Source organism: Drosophila subpulchrella, chromosome 2R (assembly GCF_014743375.2).
Source record: "Drosophila subpulchrella strain 33 F10 #4 breed RU33 chromosome 2R, RU_Dsub_v1.1 Primary Assembly, whole genome shotgun sequence".
NCBI classification, from domain to species: domain Eukaryota; kingdom Metazoa; phylum Arthropoda; class Insecta; order Diptera; family Drosophilidae; genus Drosophila; species Drosophila subpulchrella.
This window is the reverse complement of record NC_050611.1, coordinates 4308836-4323320: the sequence shown is the minus strand read 5'-3', so window position 1 is coordinate 4323320 and position 14485 is coordinate 4308836. Positions and strand designations below refer to the sequence as shown.

Genomic DNA, 14485 nt, shown 5'->3' with positions numbered 1-14485 from the left:
CACAATGTGTCCATTTTTAATCAACTTACGATACTGACTAAAAAAAATATATATTTTAAATAACTTAACATTGAAAATTAACTCTTACAATTTTCATTTGACGATTGAAAACCAACTTTTTAATAAAGCTGCTGCGTTTTGCCTAAAAACCATATCCACATTTTGTCAATTATAAAGTTTGTGCGATTAACGTGCTAAAAGTAACAAATATATTCCTTAAATGGTTTAAGTCACATTTTTTAAAAAATATTTTATATTTTCATGTTTTCAGTCGATTCAAATGTATAATAATTTATGAGCAGTTTAGAAACGTTATATGAACAAACCAATAAGATAAAAGAATTCGATCAATTATCTTCTTTCTTCTTTCAGCAAATACAAAAATATTGGATTAAAGTTCTCCAAGTTGCGTATAAAACGTGTTCAAAGTCAAATCGAATTCGACAAATTTATTCAAGTCATGAATACCGAATTTAAAATTGACCGCCAAACGGGTAACTTATCGATTCATCGGCAAAAGAAATCGATATACTCGATATACAGTGTGCCCGTTCTTTGCACAAATAGTATATTTCCATGAACAATTAGTATATTTTATACAGCGTGTTCTGGCGCACGTTGAAGTAAATAAATTTAATTTTAAATTTTAAAACAGAATGCAGTCAGATGGCAATGCGAAACGCAAGAGGCCCAAGAAGAAGGGCAACCGCTTCATGCGAAACGCCAAGGGATTCGCCAAGCAGGGCATATTCGGACGGGGCACACACATCGACGATGAGCAGTTCAGCTATTTCATCAACATTCTGGACGCCATGAAAGCGGGATTCGAGGACGTGGAGGAGCGAGGTGAGTGGTGGTGATTGCCTCCTAACCATCTCCTTAACTTATCCCAACCATCCATTCCCCCAGTCAACATGGCCAACAATGTGTTCGAGCAGACCCACGACCAGGAGATCCACCTGGCCTCCAATCAGATCGTTTCCAAGGCGCTAGAGTCGCTGGTGGGATTTGTGGACGACGTCCAGTTGGAGCGGTTCTTCAGCAAGTTCGGCGAAGGCCTGCGGCCCCTGTGCTCCGATCGGTTCGCCTCACACGTCCTGCAGAAAATGCTTGAGATTGCCTTCCTGCGCGGAGTGGGCAAGTCAGCCATCGTGGAAACCAGCGATGCAGCTACTCCCAGCAAGCAGGCCAAACCGGATGCCGCCCAAGTGGAGGAGGAGTACAACTTGAAGGCGGACTTCAGCGAAGATCACCGCGAGAAATGCCGGCAGTTCGTGCTGCGCATCTCGAAGTTCATGCTGAACAATCTGGAGGACTTTGTTTGGGACAACTGCGCCAGTCACATCATGCGCACTGCCATCCTGTGCCTGGTGGGCATGCATGTTCCCAAAATCGCCTTCGAGAAGGGGGGCACCGAGATGACCAAGCACCGAAAGCTGTACACAGTGCCGGATGAGTGGCAGGAGGTGATGAAGGACTTTCCCCAGCGACTGGAGATGTGGCCCCAGTTTACGGACTTCCCCTACCAGGAGCACTCCTCCAGCCTGCTGGGTGTCATCTGTTTGGCCCTAAGTGTGGCGGACAAAAGTATGCTCAAGCATTTTGCCAAGAAAATCCTAACGATCGGCCTGCTGAAACCAAACGAAGATGACGAGGATAAAAAGGACGAGGATACCAAAATTGAAATCAAGGACGAAGAGGATGAGGAGGCAAAAGAGACAGAGGAAGACACTGAAAAGAAGCAAACTGATCCCAACTTACCAAAAGTCTTCCACCATCAGACCTCTGTCATTCTGTTAGAAACAATTTTGAGCGTTGCAGGAGCCAAATTGCTAACCCAACTGTATGCTATGCTCTTCTGCAACCGCATCGGCTACCTATCCAAGCAGCAAGGAACGAACTTTTCCGTTCAACGTCTCCTGCAGCACATCAAGGAGGTCCCGGATTTCGAGTCCGTCTTCACCGAACTTCAGCCGCACGTGGAGGAGCTCCTTAAAATGGGATACACCGGCGTGGTGTCCGCTCTGAGTGCAGCCTGTCTACGATTGGGCACCAAGCAGGCTCAGATGATAGCTGCTCTGCAGAGTGCTCTTCACGTCAGCGGCGACAAGGAGAAGTCCAAGCTATTCTTCAACTGCTTGGTCAAGCTAAAGCCTTTTGAAGTGGTTGGCAGCGATGAGTCGGGTTTCGTTCATCTGCACGGTTCGCTTATTGCTCAACACGTCCTGCAGTTTAACAAACCCATCTTTCTGGTTAACTGCATACTCGATCTGCCCGCCACCCAGCTGGCTCAGGTCTTTAACACGCCCAATGGCTCACACATCGTGGACGCCTTCATGCAGAGCAAGTTCATTGGCGAGAAATCCCGAGAGCGTTTGATCCGCCAGCTAGATGGCTTCTACGTGGACTTGGCCATCACGCGGCATGGTTCCCGCGTCTTCGAAGAGTGCTTTAAGGCCTCTCAAGAGGCGCAGAAGCTGCGCATGGCCAAGGAACTTTTCTCCAAGGCGAATATGCTGAAGGGATCACCGCACGGTCGGATCATCTACACAAAGTACCGCCTGGACACATATAAACTTTCACCCAGCCAGTGGCAGGAGAGTTTGTCCAAGCATTTGGACGCAGAGCAGCCAAAGGAGGAGAAGCGGAAAAAGGCCAAGACAGCCACCGACGCTTTTAAGGATATACTTAGCTAGTATCTAGACTGTTTTTCCTAATAAACCGTATATAAAATATTGTTAAAGCTTACCTTGGATTCTTGCAAGTTAGAGCATTTACGTATATTCAATGATTAAGTGTATAATTTTGGAATAAGTGAGGTAAATTTTTATATTTGTTTTGCCGCCCTTATCAACCTGAGCATTCAAACAGTTGTATTGCGACTGCCGAAGCTTAGACATGTGGATGCTGCGCGGAGCGTTTGTTAGTTGCCTTTTGGCCATTGCATGGGCCTTTGGAGATGAAGCAATTTTCGAAGACGAGGACATCTACACCCAGGCGCTACCACCAGTTCCCCAAACGGGCATCACGGTGCCCGGTACCAAATGGTGCGGACCGGGCAACACGGCGGCCAACTTTGAGGATCTTGGCCGGGAGCGGGAGACGGACAAGTGCTGTCGGGCTCACGACCACTGCGACGAGATTATCGAGCCCCATGCTGTACTCCACCGTCTGCCGGCCAACACGGACTGGTTTCCCATGTAAGTGGAGGCTCCCCTGAAATCCCTTATCGATTTTGTGCACATTGACTGCCCCCATCCGATTTAGTCTCAAGTGCACCTGCGAGCAGCAGTTTATCAATTGCCTGCAGGCGGTGAACAGCCTCACCTCCAACACACTTGGACGGATTTACTATGGCAGCCGGAGCAAATGCTTCGACAACGGATATCCCACCATCGAGTGCAAGCAATACCAGGAGGGCACCTTCCGAAAGCGCTGCATCCGGTATAAGGTGGACAAGACCAAGGCCAAGGTTTGGCAGTTTTACGACATGCCGTTCTTCACGATCCCAGCGTCGACGGGCTGACCCCAAAACGAAGATTTGTAGAAATTCCCATTTACTTTTCATAATTTCGCAAGACTTCGAGAATCGCACTTTTTTTATGATTTTAAAACATACAAAATCGCAATACAAATATATTTGAAAGGCCAATGCTATTTTATTTTGTAAGGCTTTGAAATAAGTACCGTACATTAACCAATCCCAACGTTTTAGTAATATTTTATTGACCTAGTGTTTTAAAAACACGAACAGAAAATTTTCATATGTAGTGTTTCTTAACCCAGACAAACAAGTATATTATTACAAATTGATTACACAATACTCCCACCTTCATAATCCTAATCATGATCAGCTTCCATTTCAGTACAATCGTTTGTAAACAGTCAAGGGGTTATCGCCGGATGTCAAAGCTCAATTTTAGGAGTCCTCCTCACTGCCGCTGACGTGTGTGTAGAGTGCCAAGTCGTAGAACTGCCAGCGCTGCGGCTGACCTTCGTCCAGTCGGTAGCTGAGACATCGCGTCTCGAACAGGTCCGCCTGCTTCTCCCGGCAGGAGACGATGGGGTGTCCGTAGCCAAAGCATACGTCCTTGGTACTGAAGTAGATCTTGCCGAGAGTCAGGGAGTGCCCGTTGCGCAGGGCGGTGAGACAGCTGCGGAAGGCAGCCTCGCAGGCGCAGGAGAATCTGAGGGGATTGCACACTTGTTGAGCCAAACCCTTAACCAAGTGATTCACTCTTACATGGGGAAAACTCCGTCGTTCCGCAGACCAAAGGCTTCTTCTTGTGGCGGAATCTTCTCCTCACAGTTGTCGTGCGCCCGACAGCAAATGTCCACCTCCCGCTCAGTGCCGAGATCGTCATAGCTGGTGGCTATGTTGCCGGGACCGCACCACTTTGTTCCCGGCACTGTTATGCTCAGTCCCACAGCCACATGGCTGGTACAGATTAGCGCAAGAGCAGCAAGAAAGGGGGCGCGATGAAGCATTGCTCACTAGAAGGGGGCTGGCAGACGACTGATTCAAGGGGATTTCCGCAGAAAAGAAATTCGGTAAGGTTACTTAATCACTACGCCGCCGTTTGAGCTGCGATTGAACATTGAATACTGATTACGCTTAATTCTCTACCCATGAGATGAGACATTTAGATACAATAAATACTAGATACAATTGGACACTCACAAACAGATAGACATAAGTACAAGTGGCTCGGGCTCTGGCCCTAATTAAAGCTCAGCGGTAGATACAAGGCAAGTAGACACTAAACTGATTCACATGAGTACGGTTGGGTGTCAGAGAAATCTCCTAATCTTCTTGTGCACTCTGAACAAAAGGTTTAAACATTCTGAGGCACTGATACTTCAGTGCATTTTTAAAAATTCTCAGAGGTTTCAGAGACACCCACAATAAAATAAAACTAGACTAAAACTTCGTGGTCATCAGGTCATCATGCCTCGCTCTTCTGCCGGTTCTGCATGACCTGCCGCAGCTGGGGGAAGGTGCTCTTCGTCTGCGCGGGATGCAGCCGAGCGCACAGCGAGGTGAAGGGCTCGTAGAGGGAAGGCCGCTCCATGGCATTCACCGTGTAGTGCTTGATGCGTTCCCGCTGGCACCAGATGTTGGCGCGGTCCATGACCTTCTCGACCGGATTGGGCGCGGCACGAGCGCGCACGTTGGCCAGCACCACGACGGGAATCTCCTTTTTCTCCTTGTGCTTCTCGATGTCCGTCTTGATGTCGGCCAGCATGTCCAGGCTGCGCGGATCCATGGGATCGTAGACCAGGACAAAGGCGTCCGGGAACTGGAGGTAGTGGCGTGGTAGCTGCTGCTGCTCACCCTGCAGACCGGCAGTGTCGTAGATGCGCAACGTCTCCCGGGCTCCACCCCTGCCCGTGTCCACACTGGCCACGTAGATGTCCTCAATGGTGGGGTGCAGTTCCTGCAATAAATTCTGGATGATGACAAACCACCAGTTATCATTGGAGACGCCCACTCACCGTTTCCGGATTGACGTGGCCGTAGACCAGCTGCTCGATCAGCGCCGTCTTGCCCACGCCCTTCATCCCGCACACCAGCACCTTGCCGACCTTGCCAATCTTGGCATTTAGCATTATTCCAGCAGGAGAAATGGGGGCCACAAATAATAAACAAAACTTTCTTTTGGGTGATTTGCTAGTGTGACCAAGCGTCACAATCGATATATTGTTGACTTTCGCAAGTGAAATTTCGATTGGAACAAAAACCCGCGTAATTTAAATTGGGTTTTGAGATTTTAGTTAATATTTTACCATCCTTAATTTAATAGGAAAGAATTGTGAAATATAAGCAAGCTTTCTCACATTTTTCAGAATTTCAAGATTTATTTAAAAAAATTATATACATCTCTGTTCATTCCAATTTTCATTTTAAAACCATACACAGTAGTAAGTTTTTTAAAAAGTATTTTATGTTAGGCCGATTCATATAAATGGAAATTTAATAAAATGTCGGGCATAACAATGATTGAAAAATTGATATAGTTATTTTAAGACACATACCCAAAAAACTTTTGTTCGGTTTCAATAAAAAGTTTTTAAATTTATTAGTGGTCTGGAATTTTAGTGTATAATCGAAATAACCTAAATTTTAAAACTTATCATCATTGATCGCGAAACATGGTCGCTTTGCACTGTTTCAGTGTTATTTTTTTTTAGCAAGGCTATGTCCAATAAAAGATACTGGCCCAACCATACTTCAGAATTTAAGATTTATATTAATTATATAAAGATATATTCAGTAAGCAGGAGGGTTAGTCAATTTGATCTTTGGTATCATTGGAAGTTTATTCCTTTTAAATAGAAATCAGTAAAAGACTTACAAATATTTCTTAATCCTATTAGTAATAGGCTATTACTCAGTATCTAGCCTAAACAAAGCTCTAGAAAATCGAATGTAGCCGATTAAATTGAATTGGTTGCTCCATGTGAAACTCTGTTAGATTAAAAAGTGAGTTTAATTTGTTCTATAGTAGCACTGTGTGAAAGCTTTTAAAGGCGGCTAGGACCAGCGCAGTTGGTATCTCAGCTTGCGAAGATGTATTCTCGTTTTGAAGACGACATCCCACAGCGGACTGCTGATTCCGTATCCGAGGGTTTGGTGCGAGAAGTGGTGGTGCTGGTGATATCGCTTCAAGTGCACGAAGGCTCGAGTAGTGGGATTTCCGTAGTGCAGGTAGTAGTGGATCATGTCGTAGCACAGATATCCGGTCAAAGCTCCAGAAAGGACCACACGCGGACTCAAGAGGACGAAGCTTAGCGGCGTGTATATGATCGTGGCGAGCAGTGCACCCGGAAGAGGAGGGAACACCAACCGCATTGGATCGAAGGGCACCTTGTGGTGAAGTCCGTGGATCATGAAGTGGAAGGTGCATATCCAACTTCCGCTGTTGCTGTTCAGTTTCACGTGGAACACCCAGCGGTGTAGTGAGTACTCCAGGAATGACCACAGGAGAATACCAAACAAAAAGTAAGCGACAAACGATGCAAGCTGAAAGATGATGGTTAGTTAGAAGGACTTGTTTCGAGGAGCTTTTTGATTCAAGGGATGCCCACCTGACTCCTATCCTGCCAGCTGCTGGCAAAGTCCTCCCACGCACATCGGATGATCACCGGTATCCAGAATAGGGGCACCAACCACCACGGCGTCTTCGTGCACATCTCCAAGTACCAAGGACCAAAGAGTCGCAGGGGCCTGTCCACCGGCTTGTGCACCCACTCATCGTAGCACTCCGTTATGTTGGCGATCTGTGGTAACATTGCCTTCGACCAGTCCACCAAGTGCTGGAATAGAAAAATTCGAAAATGATTTTTAAAGTTCATATGAGAGTATCTGGTAATTTAATATTTTGACTGAAATATTTAATTTATGAAAAACGGGTGTACCCATTAATATTCTTCTAACTGTTAAATTTAATTTCCTGTATTCTATAAAATTTGAATCTTTATTTATATTTGGAAAACCTTCTAAATATTCTACAGAATGAAGAGTTTATTATAAGGTTGATTGTTCAGAAATATTATACTGTTGATGGAAACATATGTATTATTCCCAAACCTAAATATTTGTTGGACTAAATAATTAAAAATTAACTTATTTTTTATTATAGAAAGAGGTTCAAAGGGCACATATTTATAATTTTTTTTTATTAATTCCATTCTTTTACTTTTATTCCTTAAAATATTTTAAGCAAAAATCGGAGCTCTAAATACCGTTAGTACTGTCCAGAGTGACCATACGCAACCACCGACCCCAGGACCGATACTTATTCGATACATAATCGAGTATCGATGAGCAGGCACAATCACAAGCAGCTGGTTCAAAACTGTCATTTAAACTTGTCCTGAACTCCACACATAACGACGCAGTTTCCACTCGCCTAGTCTACAGTAGATATTTATACAATTTCAGACGCTTAGCTGATAGTTTGGAGCTGGTGGACCATGTCTAACACTTCAGTTCGCCCCATTCCCACGCTGAAGGGCATCTTTTCGGTGCCGCGTAAGAATCTTTTCCAAACAGCCAGTCGGCCTTGGCAACCAATTGGTAATTTGTTTTGGTCTCGCTTCCCACAGGCCCCACACCGTCTAGAAACTTTCTCAAGGAAAACAAGGTGAGCCTGCGCTCCCTGGAGAAGACCACCAGCCAGAAGTTGGCCGCCAAGGAACCAGTGCGTCCGAAATGGATGCCACCGCTGCGACGCACTTCCTCCGAGGTGGGGGACTCAAAAGCGGAGAAGCCACCGACCAGGGGCAAGCCTGGACAACAGAACTCTCTGCAGAACACCCGCAGCAACTCGCGTTCCCAGCACCAACTGGCAGTGGCCATTCCGACGGAAGGTGAACGCTTCGATGGCCTGGAGGAGCGCGATCCCCTTCTATACGACCCCTCGGAGGAATTCGAGGTCGACCACATCCCAGAGCCTTCAACCGACCCATCTTCGGATCGCTGCCTATCCTGCGGCACCAATCGCAGCTCCACCAGCATCGGCATTCAGACCGAGGACATAACTGACGAACTGTATCTCACAAATGCACTTAAAAAGTAAGATTCCTTGGGCCAGACCTTAAAAAATAGGTACCTTAAGAGTTTGTCTATTCCCCAGATGCAATTTTGATAGTCAATCTGTAATGGAGGATCCACGCACAAAGTACGACGATAACTATAACCCAATGCGCTATGAAAACGAGAAGGATTTGGAACAGCTACCGCTTTCAGCGCGCTCGAACTCGTCGAAACAGAGTCGCTTTCACATGTCCGAAATGGAGGCCATGGCGGAGACTGAGCCAATGAACTACGGCGCCTCGGACGATGAGGCACCACTCAGTGCCCGCAGTCGCTTCACAACGGCCTCCAATGTCACCACCATCACTTCTAAATCAAAGCGTCGTGAGCACAAGCTGGGATGTAAGTACACCCTTAGACGACCGAAAAAAGTTTAGATTTTGATCTAACTTAATTCTCAACTATCTAAGAATATCCTCTCAAAATTTGGAAAATATGAAAGAAATTATTTCTTAACTGTCTAGCCATATCCCTATATTACGCCGTATATTAAAGAACTCGAGGTCCTCTTTATATAGACGCTACTAGCTTCAGGAAAGCTATACTGAACCGATTAGTTATTTTATAGATAATGAAGTTTTCTTCTTTTTTTTAAATCTTTTGTTTTATTTGGTTTTTGAAACTCGACCTTTTTGCGAAAATGGGGAGTATAATCCTCATCACAGGACCTTTTATAAATATTTGTCTGACAAAACTAAAAAACCAAAGATATTCTCCTAATTTAAATGCCATCATCACTCCTAATGATCTTAGAGAATATTATGCAAAAATAATTCTGTAATAATCTCCAATTGTTTTTTGGTGCCAAAGGTCTTTTAAATGGGTCATCAAAACTAATGCACCTGGTTTGAAAAACACCTTAAAAATTTAACGGGTTATAACTTTGCTAAGTCAATTTAAATTACTATAAATGTAAATCAAGTAACTAAATGAAATATTATTCTTTAAACAGCTCGGGATGAGGTGCGCTTGCCGCGTTACTTGGAGAAACAGAAACGCGAAAAGGCCGTGGCCAAGCAACTGGCTGACTCGCAGGATCCCGACTGTCCACGTGGTCATGTAGTGCTCAGCGATCAGGATCGCCTGACCCATCTTACCAATGCCAAGAAACGTGAGTTAGTGTGATTATTATAAGAAAGAAACATGCTAATAACAGGGTATTCAACAGGCTACGAACAGCTCGTCAATGAGCTTAATCACATGCCCATGACCGCACAGACCTTGCGGGTGCAAAACCGCAAGGCGGAGATCGACAGGGAGTTGACCATCGTTGAGGAGGACATTCGCATATACTCGAAGGCGAAGGTGTTTGTGCCGGCCAACAAGTCGCGCCAACTGTAGGAACTCGTGGAGCACTCGAAACCCTAAAACATTCCATCGACTGACTGATCACTAGGAACTAGGATTTCCCAAACACGAGTGTGCCTTCCCAAAACATGCCTTACGTTAATTATATTTTATTATTGCTGAGCTCTGGATTGCAGGTAGCCCTGAATATAAGCTGCCCAGCCTAATGAGCGATCGCATGAGCCAGCAAACTAGAGTTACAGATTAAAAGACGCGCATCCAACTTACCTCCATGCTCTCGTCCACCTGGTTGTTGTTCTTGTCCTCTGTTTCCCTCGCCCGGTGTCGTAGCTCCTCATCCCCATTCCGAGGCTCAGCTTCATTGTTTCCTGACTTTGTCTTTCGAGAATCATCCGGGTCGATCTTGTACTCCCTCATCAGGTACATGGCCGCATCTGAGTGTGGCGGAGCCTTCAGAAAGCGAGCAGTCATGTCCCCGCTACTCAGACCCTTCAGGGTGTTTATGCCGCCCGGATGCTTGTGCAAAAACCTGGACAGATCGTAATACTGCTGGCGATACTTCACTATGAACTGGTCGTTCGTCTCCGCTTCCTTGTTCGTATCCATGTCGATGGGCTTCGATTTGGCAACTGCAATGCGAGAAACAATCGGATAAGCCTTTGTTCCTGTGCGAGCATATTGTAGTCACAGATTATCTCCTAAGTTAATTAGTTTGCGTGCCCAGTAGCAACACGATGTCATGTTGTTGAACCTCATATTTTCTTTATCGGAAACGGTCAATTTAATATAAAATGCACTCGTATCATTTTTATCAATTCCCTCGAAATATAGATGGTCTCTATTGGGAGTAATGAATGACTTAAAAGCAATTAATAAATATGTCCGTCTTATACAAAACTTTAAGTAAATAAAAAATGTGTGCAGAGTATGTACAACCTTTAATGTCGAGAGTATATAATGAACTGAATCTGGAACTCAGTCGCTGACCGTCAAAAACCATTTTAATGTTCACAATAACATTCTAAAAGTGTTTAAAAACCCAATACTCCCATGGGTATATGTCATAATCTGATTACAATTCGGAAATACAATAAAGAAAACCAGAAACAGAGCTGATTCGGTTAGCATTAATTTCAAAAAAAGATTAGTGAATATTTGACCAGAATGTTTTGATAACAATTGTAGGTTATACACAGTTGTCTGATTCTGATATTATTTAGAACGGAACAAAAGAGCAGAAGCCAAAAGGGGCATATTATATTATTTCTGGTCATATAAAAATGTTGGTTATATACACGTTATAGTATAACATTCTATTGATTATTATAAAAAGATTGTCGTATAACATATCAACTGCCGAAAGTATGATAAGGTAATCTATGGTCATCGGAGAATGTCTGCACATATGAGAAATTCATTGAACTTCAAATTAAGGTTATGCTTTAAAAGCTATCCAAAATTCTTTGAATTATTGTAGGTGCTATAACATATACCCTTAAATTCTAAATTTGGAAAACGTTGATTAGATTGGTCTGGGAAACACTTGTACTGCCATGCCTGCAGAACATTTGTTTAATTGTTTCAGTAATCGATGTAATTACAGCGATTAGGAAATCAATTGCAGGTCGTAATTGCAACCTGCAGAACAATATAGAAATGCACCGGAGGCCTTTTTTTCAACTTGCGGTCAGGGGGTATACGTTCTAGTGAACTTGGCATTCCCAATGCGCGCCAGATGTTTCTTTCCGCAGATGATATGCCAATATGGAATCCGCACAAACATTTCCATTCTTCACGGACTGGGGACTCTGCCTTCTGTCTACGCGCCAAGTTGAGCGTCGCCATTCCACCGACGATGTTGCTCCGACCGTATAGTTTTTACTTATCAAATATCAGGGCTGATAGCAGAGCCTGTAAGCGCGGGGATTTGGTATGGACGAGTGGGTCGTAGGCGGGTCGTTTGTCAAAGTCGCGAGTGGTAAGTCCCAAATCGGGGTGCACCGATAGACAGGTGGAGCACTGGAGCAGGTGGTCTGACTCAACCTCGGTTTTTGGGCTGCGTCACATTGATTAATGGTCTGGTCTATCTGACAGATATGCGGATAGGGATAGGCCGGGCAATATCTGCCCGTCCTCATGTCTGGTTGAAGAGACCTTTCTAGCACCCATGGACAGTCACACCATTGACGGATAGATCAAACGAAGCCTTCCACTCGTGTTTACATGCGCCTAATGGCTTTTGTTGGGGGAGTGATAATGGAAAGCAATGCTTGTCCTAAAACCATCCGGCTTTATCTATCCGGGTTAGCTGTACCCTGGGTCTGGGACACCTGTAGGCACCGAGCGGTCAGGGTGGGTCGAGAGGTATCTTATCGCTGGTGAAAAAATATTGAAGAATGCCTGCACAAAGATAGTTTACTATCTTAACTCATGGCTAAAGCTCGTCGGCCCAATTGGGACTTTTTCGGGGCAACCTAGTGCGTGATGTACACTCGCAATTTGCATAATTTTAGAGTCTCTTAGTGGGGGATTATTTATTTACCGAAGACGCACTGCTTAGAGTAAATACTAGGGTCTAGACCGGATTACAAGTTGGCAGCGGAGCCTCGGACCGCACGCAATGCAACGCAACAAACGACTGAACTATGGCCCACCCACCCAAAACACCCGCGGCGTCGACGCCGACTGCGCAGTCCGGCGCTATCTTCTAGTTACTAGCTCTACCTTAGCTCTACCTCTAGCCCCGAACCACTAGCCATTGGCGCTCCTGACACTGCCACAAAATAAGCGGACCACGCAGTGCGAACGATAAGATAAGCCCGCAAGCTAAGGCTGTAATATTCATAGTTCCAGATAAAGCTCTCTCCGGAGAGGGACTGCCGGCTCATGCTTACCGGCTTTCTGCGGCCGAAATGTACCGAACGCTTATCGCACGATATGCTAGACACCCATATAGAGTGTTCTAATTTCGCTAAACAATCCTGACGTAGATCTCGATAACGATAAACGCGCGGGCAGATAATTATTTGGGGATTCGTTATCAGGACTAAACGTTGTTCGCAAGTGAGTCACCACGGTTTAGAGATTTGGTTTCGGGAATTTAAACTGACTCACTTTCAAAAACCTTTCTTTAATCGTGTGCAAGATTGCTTAGTCAGAAGTGATTACTTATAGTGCTTAAGAGGTACTCTTTAAGGATTAGACATATTTAAGTGCATTCCAATAAATACTTGAATTCAATATATACAAATATTAGAACTTAAGCCATTCTTATGATTTCGATTGTTTTATATTCTCAAGTACAATAAAATATATAGTTAATCAGTTGTTAAATGAATTGTTGAGTGCTCGGAGTATCATTTGATTATAACAGCACTGAAACAATTGATTGTTTAAATATTTTATTTACTTCAACATTTCATGCAACATAGAATTTGTACCTTGATCAAGGCAAACCTTAAGAATTATCAGGAAAGATTAATGCCCAAGCTTTTACACTCCGCAATAAAGTGGTTTTGTGAAGTTTAAACTGATTATTCCTATGTGACAGGCGTTCGATAACGTTGATCTAAGTGTACTTATTTTATGACGACAGCTCTTTAAGCGTTACAAACTTCAGACCAAAATTAAAATACCCTCTGCAAGGGAATAATAAACCTTGACATCGACTGAGTAAAAGAGTGAAATTATATAATATAATTCAAAAATAGAACGAAATATATGTATGTACATATATTGTAGCAATTAAAAATTAATCATATACATTTGTAGTAGGTTGACATAAATAAAAATGGCAAAAAGAAAACCTGATTATCTTATAAAAGAAGTCGATTAACTGGTTAACAGTTGGAAAAAGCCACAAGACCATCATATGAATGTATGTTCGAGCACTAAAGGTGAATTTGTAGGGCATCTCTTTGGGTTGGAAAACCGCGGAGAAACCCAGGTATTGTATGTATTTCCAATAAATACGAGCTAGATGCACTGAGATTAAATTGACATATAGAAGATTATTGAGGTAAACAAAAACTATATTAAATAAACATATATTTTTTTTGTTTTGTCTAGTTAGGAAAAGCATTTCTGTTGCACCCGACTGGTCGAAAGTCCCGCCTGTGGAAGGCCTTGAGAAATGTCAGTCTGTGCCAACAGCTTGACATTTAGGGGCCAAGCCAAGCCCTGCGGCCACCAGTTATTGTCTATCGGGGACTAAAGTTAATTATATGTGCATCAATCGCCTTTACTGTTATATTATCGGCTTAGCAGGAAGGGAATCGATTTGATTGACTTGAGTGCAGGGTCACAACGATAAGGTTCAGCAGAAACTAATTACTCTCCAACGTGCCAAAGATATCAATATCAATCATGTAGGCCAACTTGCTAGACTGGTAAGCCCAATTAAGCAATAGAGGATAGTGAAGCCAATCTCATTTTGAAGGATGGTTCACAGAAACACATTTTTATAATGTACAGTTTTAGGGGGCATTTGTATTATTGTATTAACTCGCTTATACGGTGTTTATATGGCATTGTCTTGAAAACAATGCGTTTTAGTTTATCGCTTATACGCACCCTTTG

The 14485-nt window shown here is 43.9% G+C and overlaps 6 protein-coding genes across 6 annotated transcripts; 3 read left to right on the top strand and 3 right to left on the bottom strand.

Moving 5' to 3' along the window:
• The first annotated feature begins 593 nt into the window (after positions 1-593).
• Positions 594-2730, top strand: LOC119549300 (nucleolar protein 9). Its single transcript, XM_037857259.1, has 2 exons — positions 594-846; positions 910-2730. The coding sequence occupies exons 1-2, from the start codon at positions 657-659 to the stop codon at positions 2694-2696; spliced, it is 1977 nt and encodes a 658-aa protein (XP_037713187.1). The 5' UTR covers positions 594-656; the 3' UTR covers positions 2697-2730.
• A 136-nt stretch (positions 2731-2866) lies between these two features.
• LOC119549304 (phospholipase A2) lies at positions 2867-3662 on the top strand. Its single transcript, XM_037857263.1, has 2 exons — positions 2867-3200; positions 3268-3662. The coding sequence occupies exons 1-2, from the start codon at positions 2899-2901 to the stop codon at positions 3524-3526; spliced, it is 561 nt and encodes a 186-aa protein (XP_037713191.1). The 5' UTR covers positions 2867-2898; the 3' UTR covers positions 3527-3662.
• A 39-nt stretch (positions 3663-3701) lies between these two features.
• LOC119549305 (phospholipase A2) lies at positions 3702-4520 on the bottom strand. The gene is made up of 2 exons (XM_037857264.1): positions 4244-4520; positions 3702-4187 (listed from the first exon to the last, which is right to left on the bottom strand). Exons 1-2 carry the CDS (start codon positions 4486-4488, stop codon positions 3920-3922), a joined length of 513 nt encoding a protein of 170 aa, XP_037713192.1. The 5' UTR covers positions 4489-4520; the 3' UTR covers positions 3702-3919.
• Positions 4521-4624: 104 nt separating this feature from the next.
• Positions 4625-5682, bottom strand: LOC119549303 (NF-kappa-B inhibitor-interacting Ras-like protein). Its single transcript, XM_037857262.1, has 2 exons — positions 5497-5682; positions 4625-5438 (listed from the first exon to the last, which is right to left on the bottom strand). The coding sequence occupies exons 1-2, from the start codon at positions 5608-5610 to the stop codon at positions 4947-4949; spliced, it is 606 nt and encodes a 201-aa protein (XP_037713190.1). The 5' UTR covers positions 5611-5682; the 3' UTR covers positions 4625-4946.
• A 620-nt stretch (positions 5683-6302) lies between these two features.
• LOC119549302 (dihydroceramide fatty acyl 2-hydroxylase FAH2) lies at positions 6303-12538 on the bottom strand. The gene is made up of 4 exons (XM_037857261.1): positions 12450-12538; positions 10175-10536; positions 7090-7317; positions 6303-7024 (listed from the first exon to the last, which is right to left on the bottom strand). Exons 2-4 carry the CDS (start codon positions 10511-10513, stop codon positions 6536-6538), a joined length of 1056 nt encoding a protein of 351 aa, XP_037713189.1. The 5' UTR covers positions 10514-10536; positions 12450-12538; the 3' UTR covers positions 6303-6535.
• Positions 7870-10173, top strand: LOC119549301. Its single transcript, XM_037857260.1, has 5 exons — positions 7870-8035; positions 8110-8578; positions 8640-8941; positions 9552-9710; positions 9768-10173. The coding sequence occupies exons 1-5, from the start codon at positions 7978-7980 to the stop codon at positions 9938-9940; spliced, it is 1161 nt and encodes a 386-aa protein (XP_037713188.1). The 5' UTR covers positions 7870-7977; the 3' UTR covers positions 9941-10173.
• Positions 12539-14485: the final 1947 nt, after the last annotated feature.

Coding starts and splice junctions, on each gene's coding strand:
- LOC119549301 (XM_037857260.1), top strand. CDS start 7,978: ATGTCTAACACTTCAGTTCGCCCCATTCCCACGCTGAAGGGCATCTTT. Junction 8,036..8,109: donor GGGCATCTTTTCGGTGCCGC/GTAAGAATCTTT, acceptor CGCTTCCCACAG/GCCCCACACCGTCTAGAAAC. Junction 9,711..9,767: donor TCTTACCAATGCCAAGAAAC/GTGAGTTAGTGT, acceptor GGTATTCAACAG/GCTACGAACAGCTCGTCAAT.
- LOC119549305 (XM_037857264.1), bottom strand. CDS start 4,488: ATGCTTCATCGCGCCCCCTTTCTTGCTGCTCTTGCGCTAATCTGTACC. Junction 4,188..4,243: donor AACGACGGAGTTTTCCCCAT/GTAAGAGTGAAT, acceptor CAATCCCCTCAG/ATTCTCCTGCGCCTGCGAGG.
- LOC119549304 (XM_037857263.1), top strand. CDS start 2,899: ATGTGGATGCTGCGCGGAGCGTTTGTTAGTTGCCTTTTGGCCATTGCA. Junction 3,201..3,267: donor AACACGGACTGGTTTCCCAT/GTAAGTGGAGGC, acceptor CATCCGATTTAG/TCTCAAGTGCACCTGCGAGC.
- LOC119549300 (XM_037857259.1), top strand. CDS start 657: ATGCAGTCAGATGGCAATGCGAAACGCAAGAGGCCCAAGAAGAAGGGC. Junction 847..909: donor CGAGGACGTGGAGGAGCGAG/GTGAGTGGTGGT, acceptor CCATTCCCCCAG/TCAACATGGCCAACAATGTG.
- LOC119549303 (XM_037857262.1), bottom strand. CDS start 5,610: ATGCTAAATGCCAAGATTGGCAAGGTCGGCAAGGTGCTGGTGTGCGGG. Junction 5,439..5,496: donor GCCACGTCAATCCGGAAACG/GTGAGTGGGCGT, acceptor AATTTATTGCAG/GAACTGCACCCCACCATTGA.
- LOC119549302 (XM_037857261.1), bottom strand. CDS start 10,513: ATGGATACGAACAAGGAAGCGGAGACGAACGACCAGTTCATAGTGAAG. Junction 7,318..10,174: donor AGGTGGACGAGAGCATGGAG/GTAAGTTGGATG, acceptor TTTCTATTCCAG/CACTTGGTGGACTGGTCGAA. Junction 7,025..7,089: donor GCTGGCAGGATAGGAGTCAG/GTGGGCATCCCT, acceptor ATCATCTTTCAG/CTTGCATCGTTTGTCGCTTA.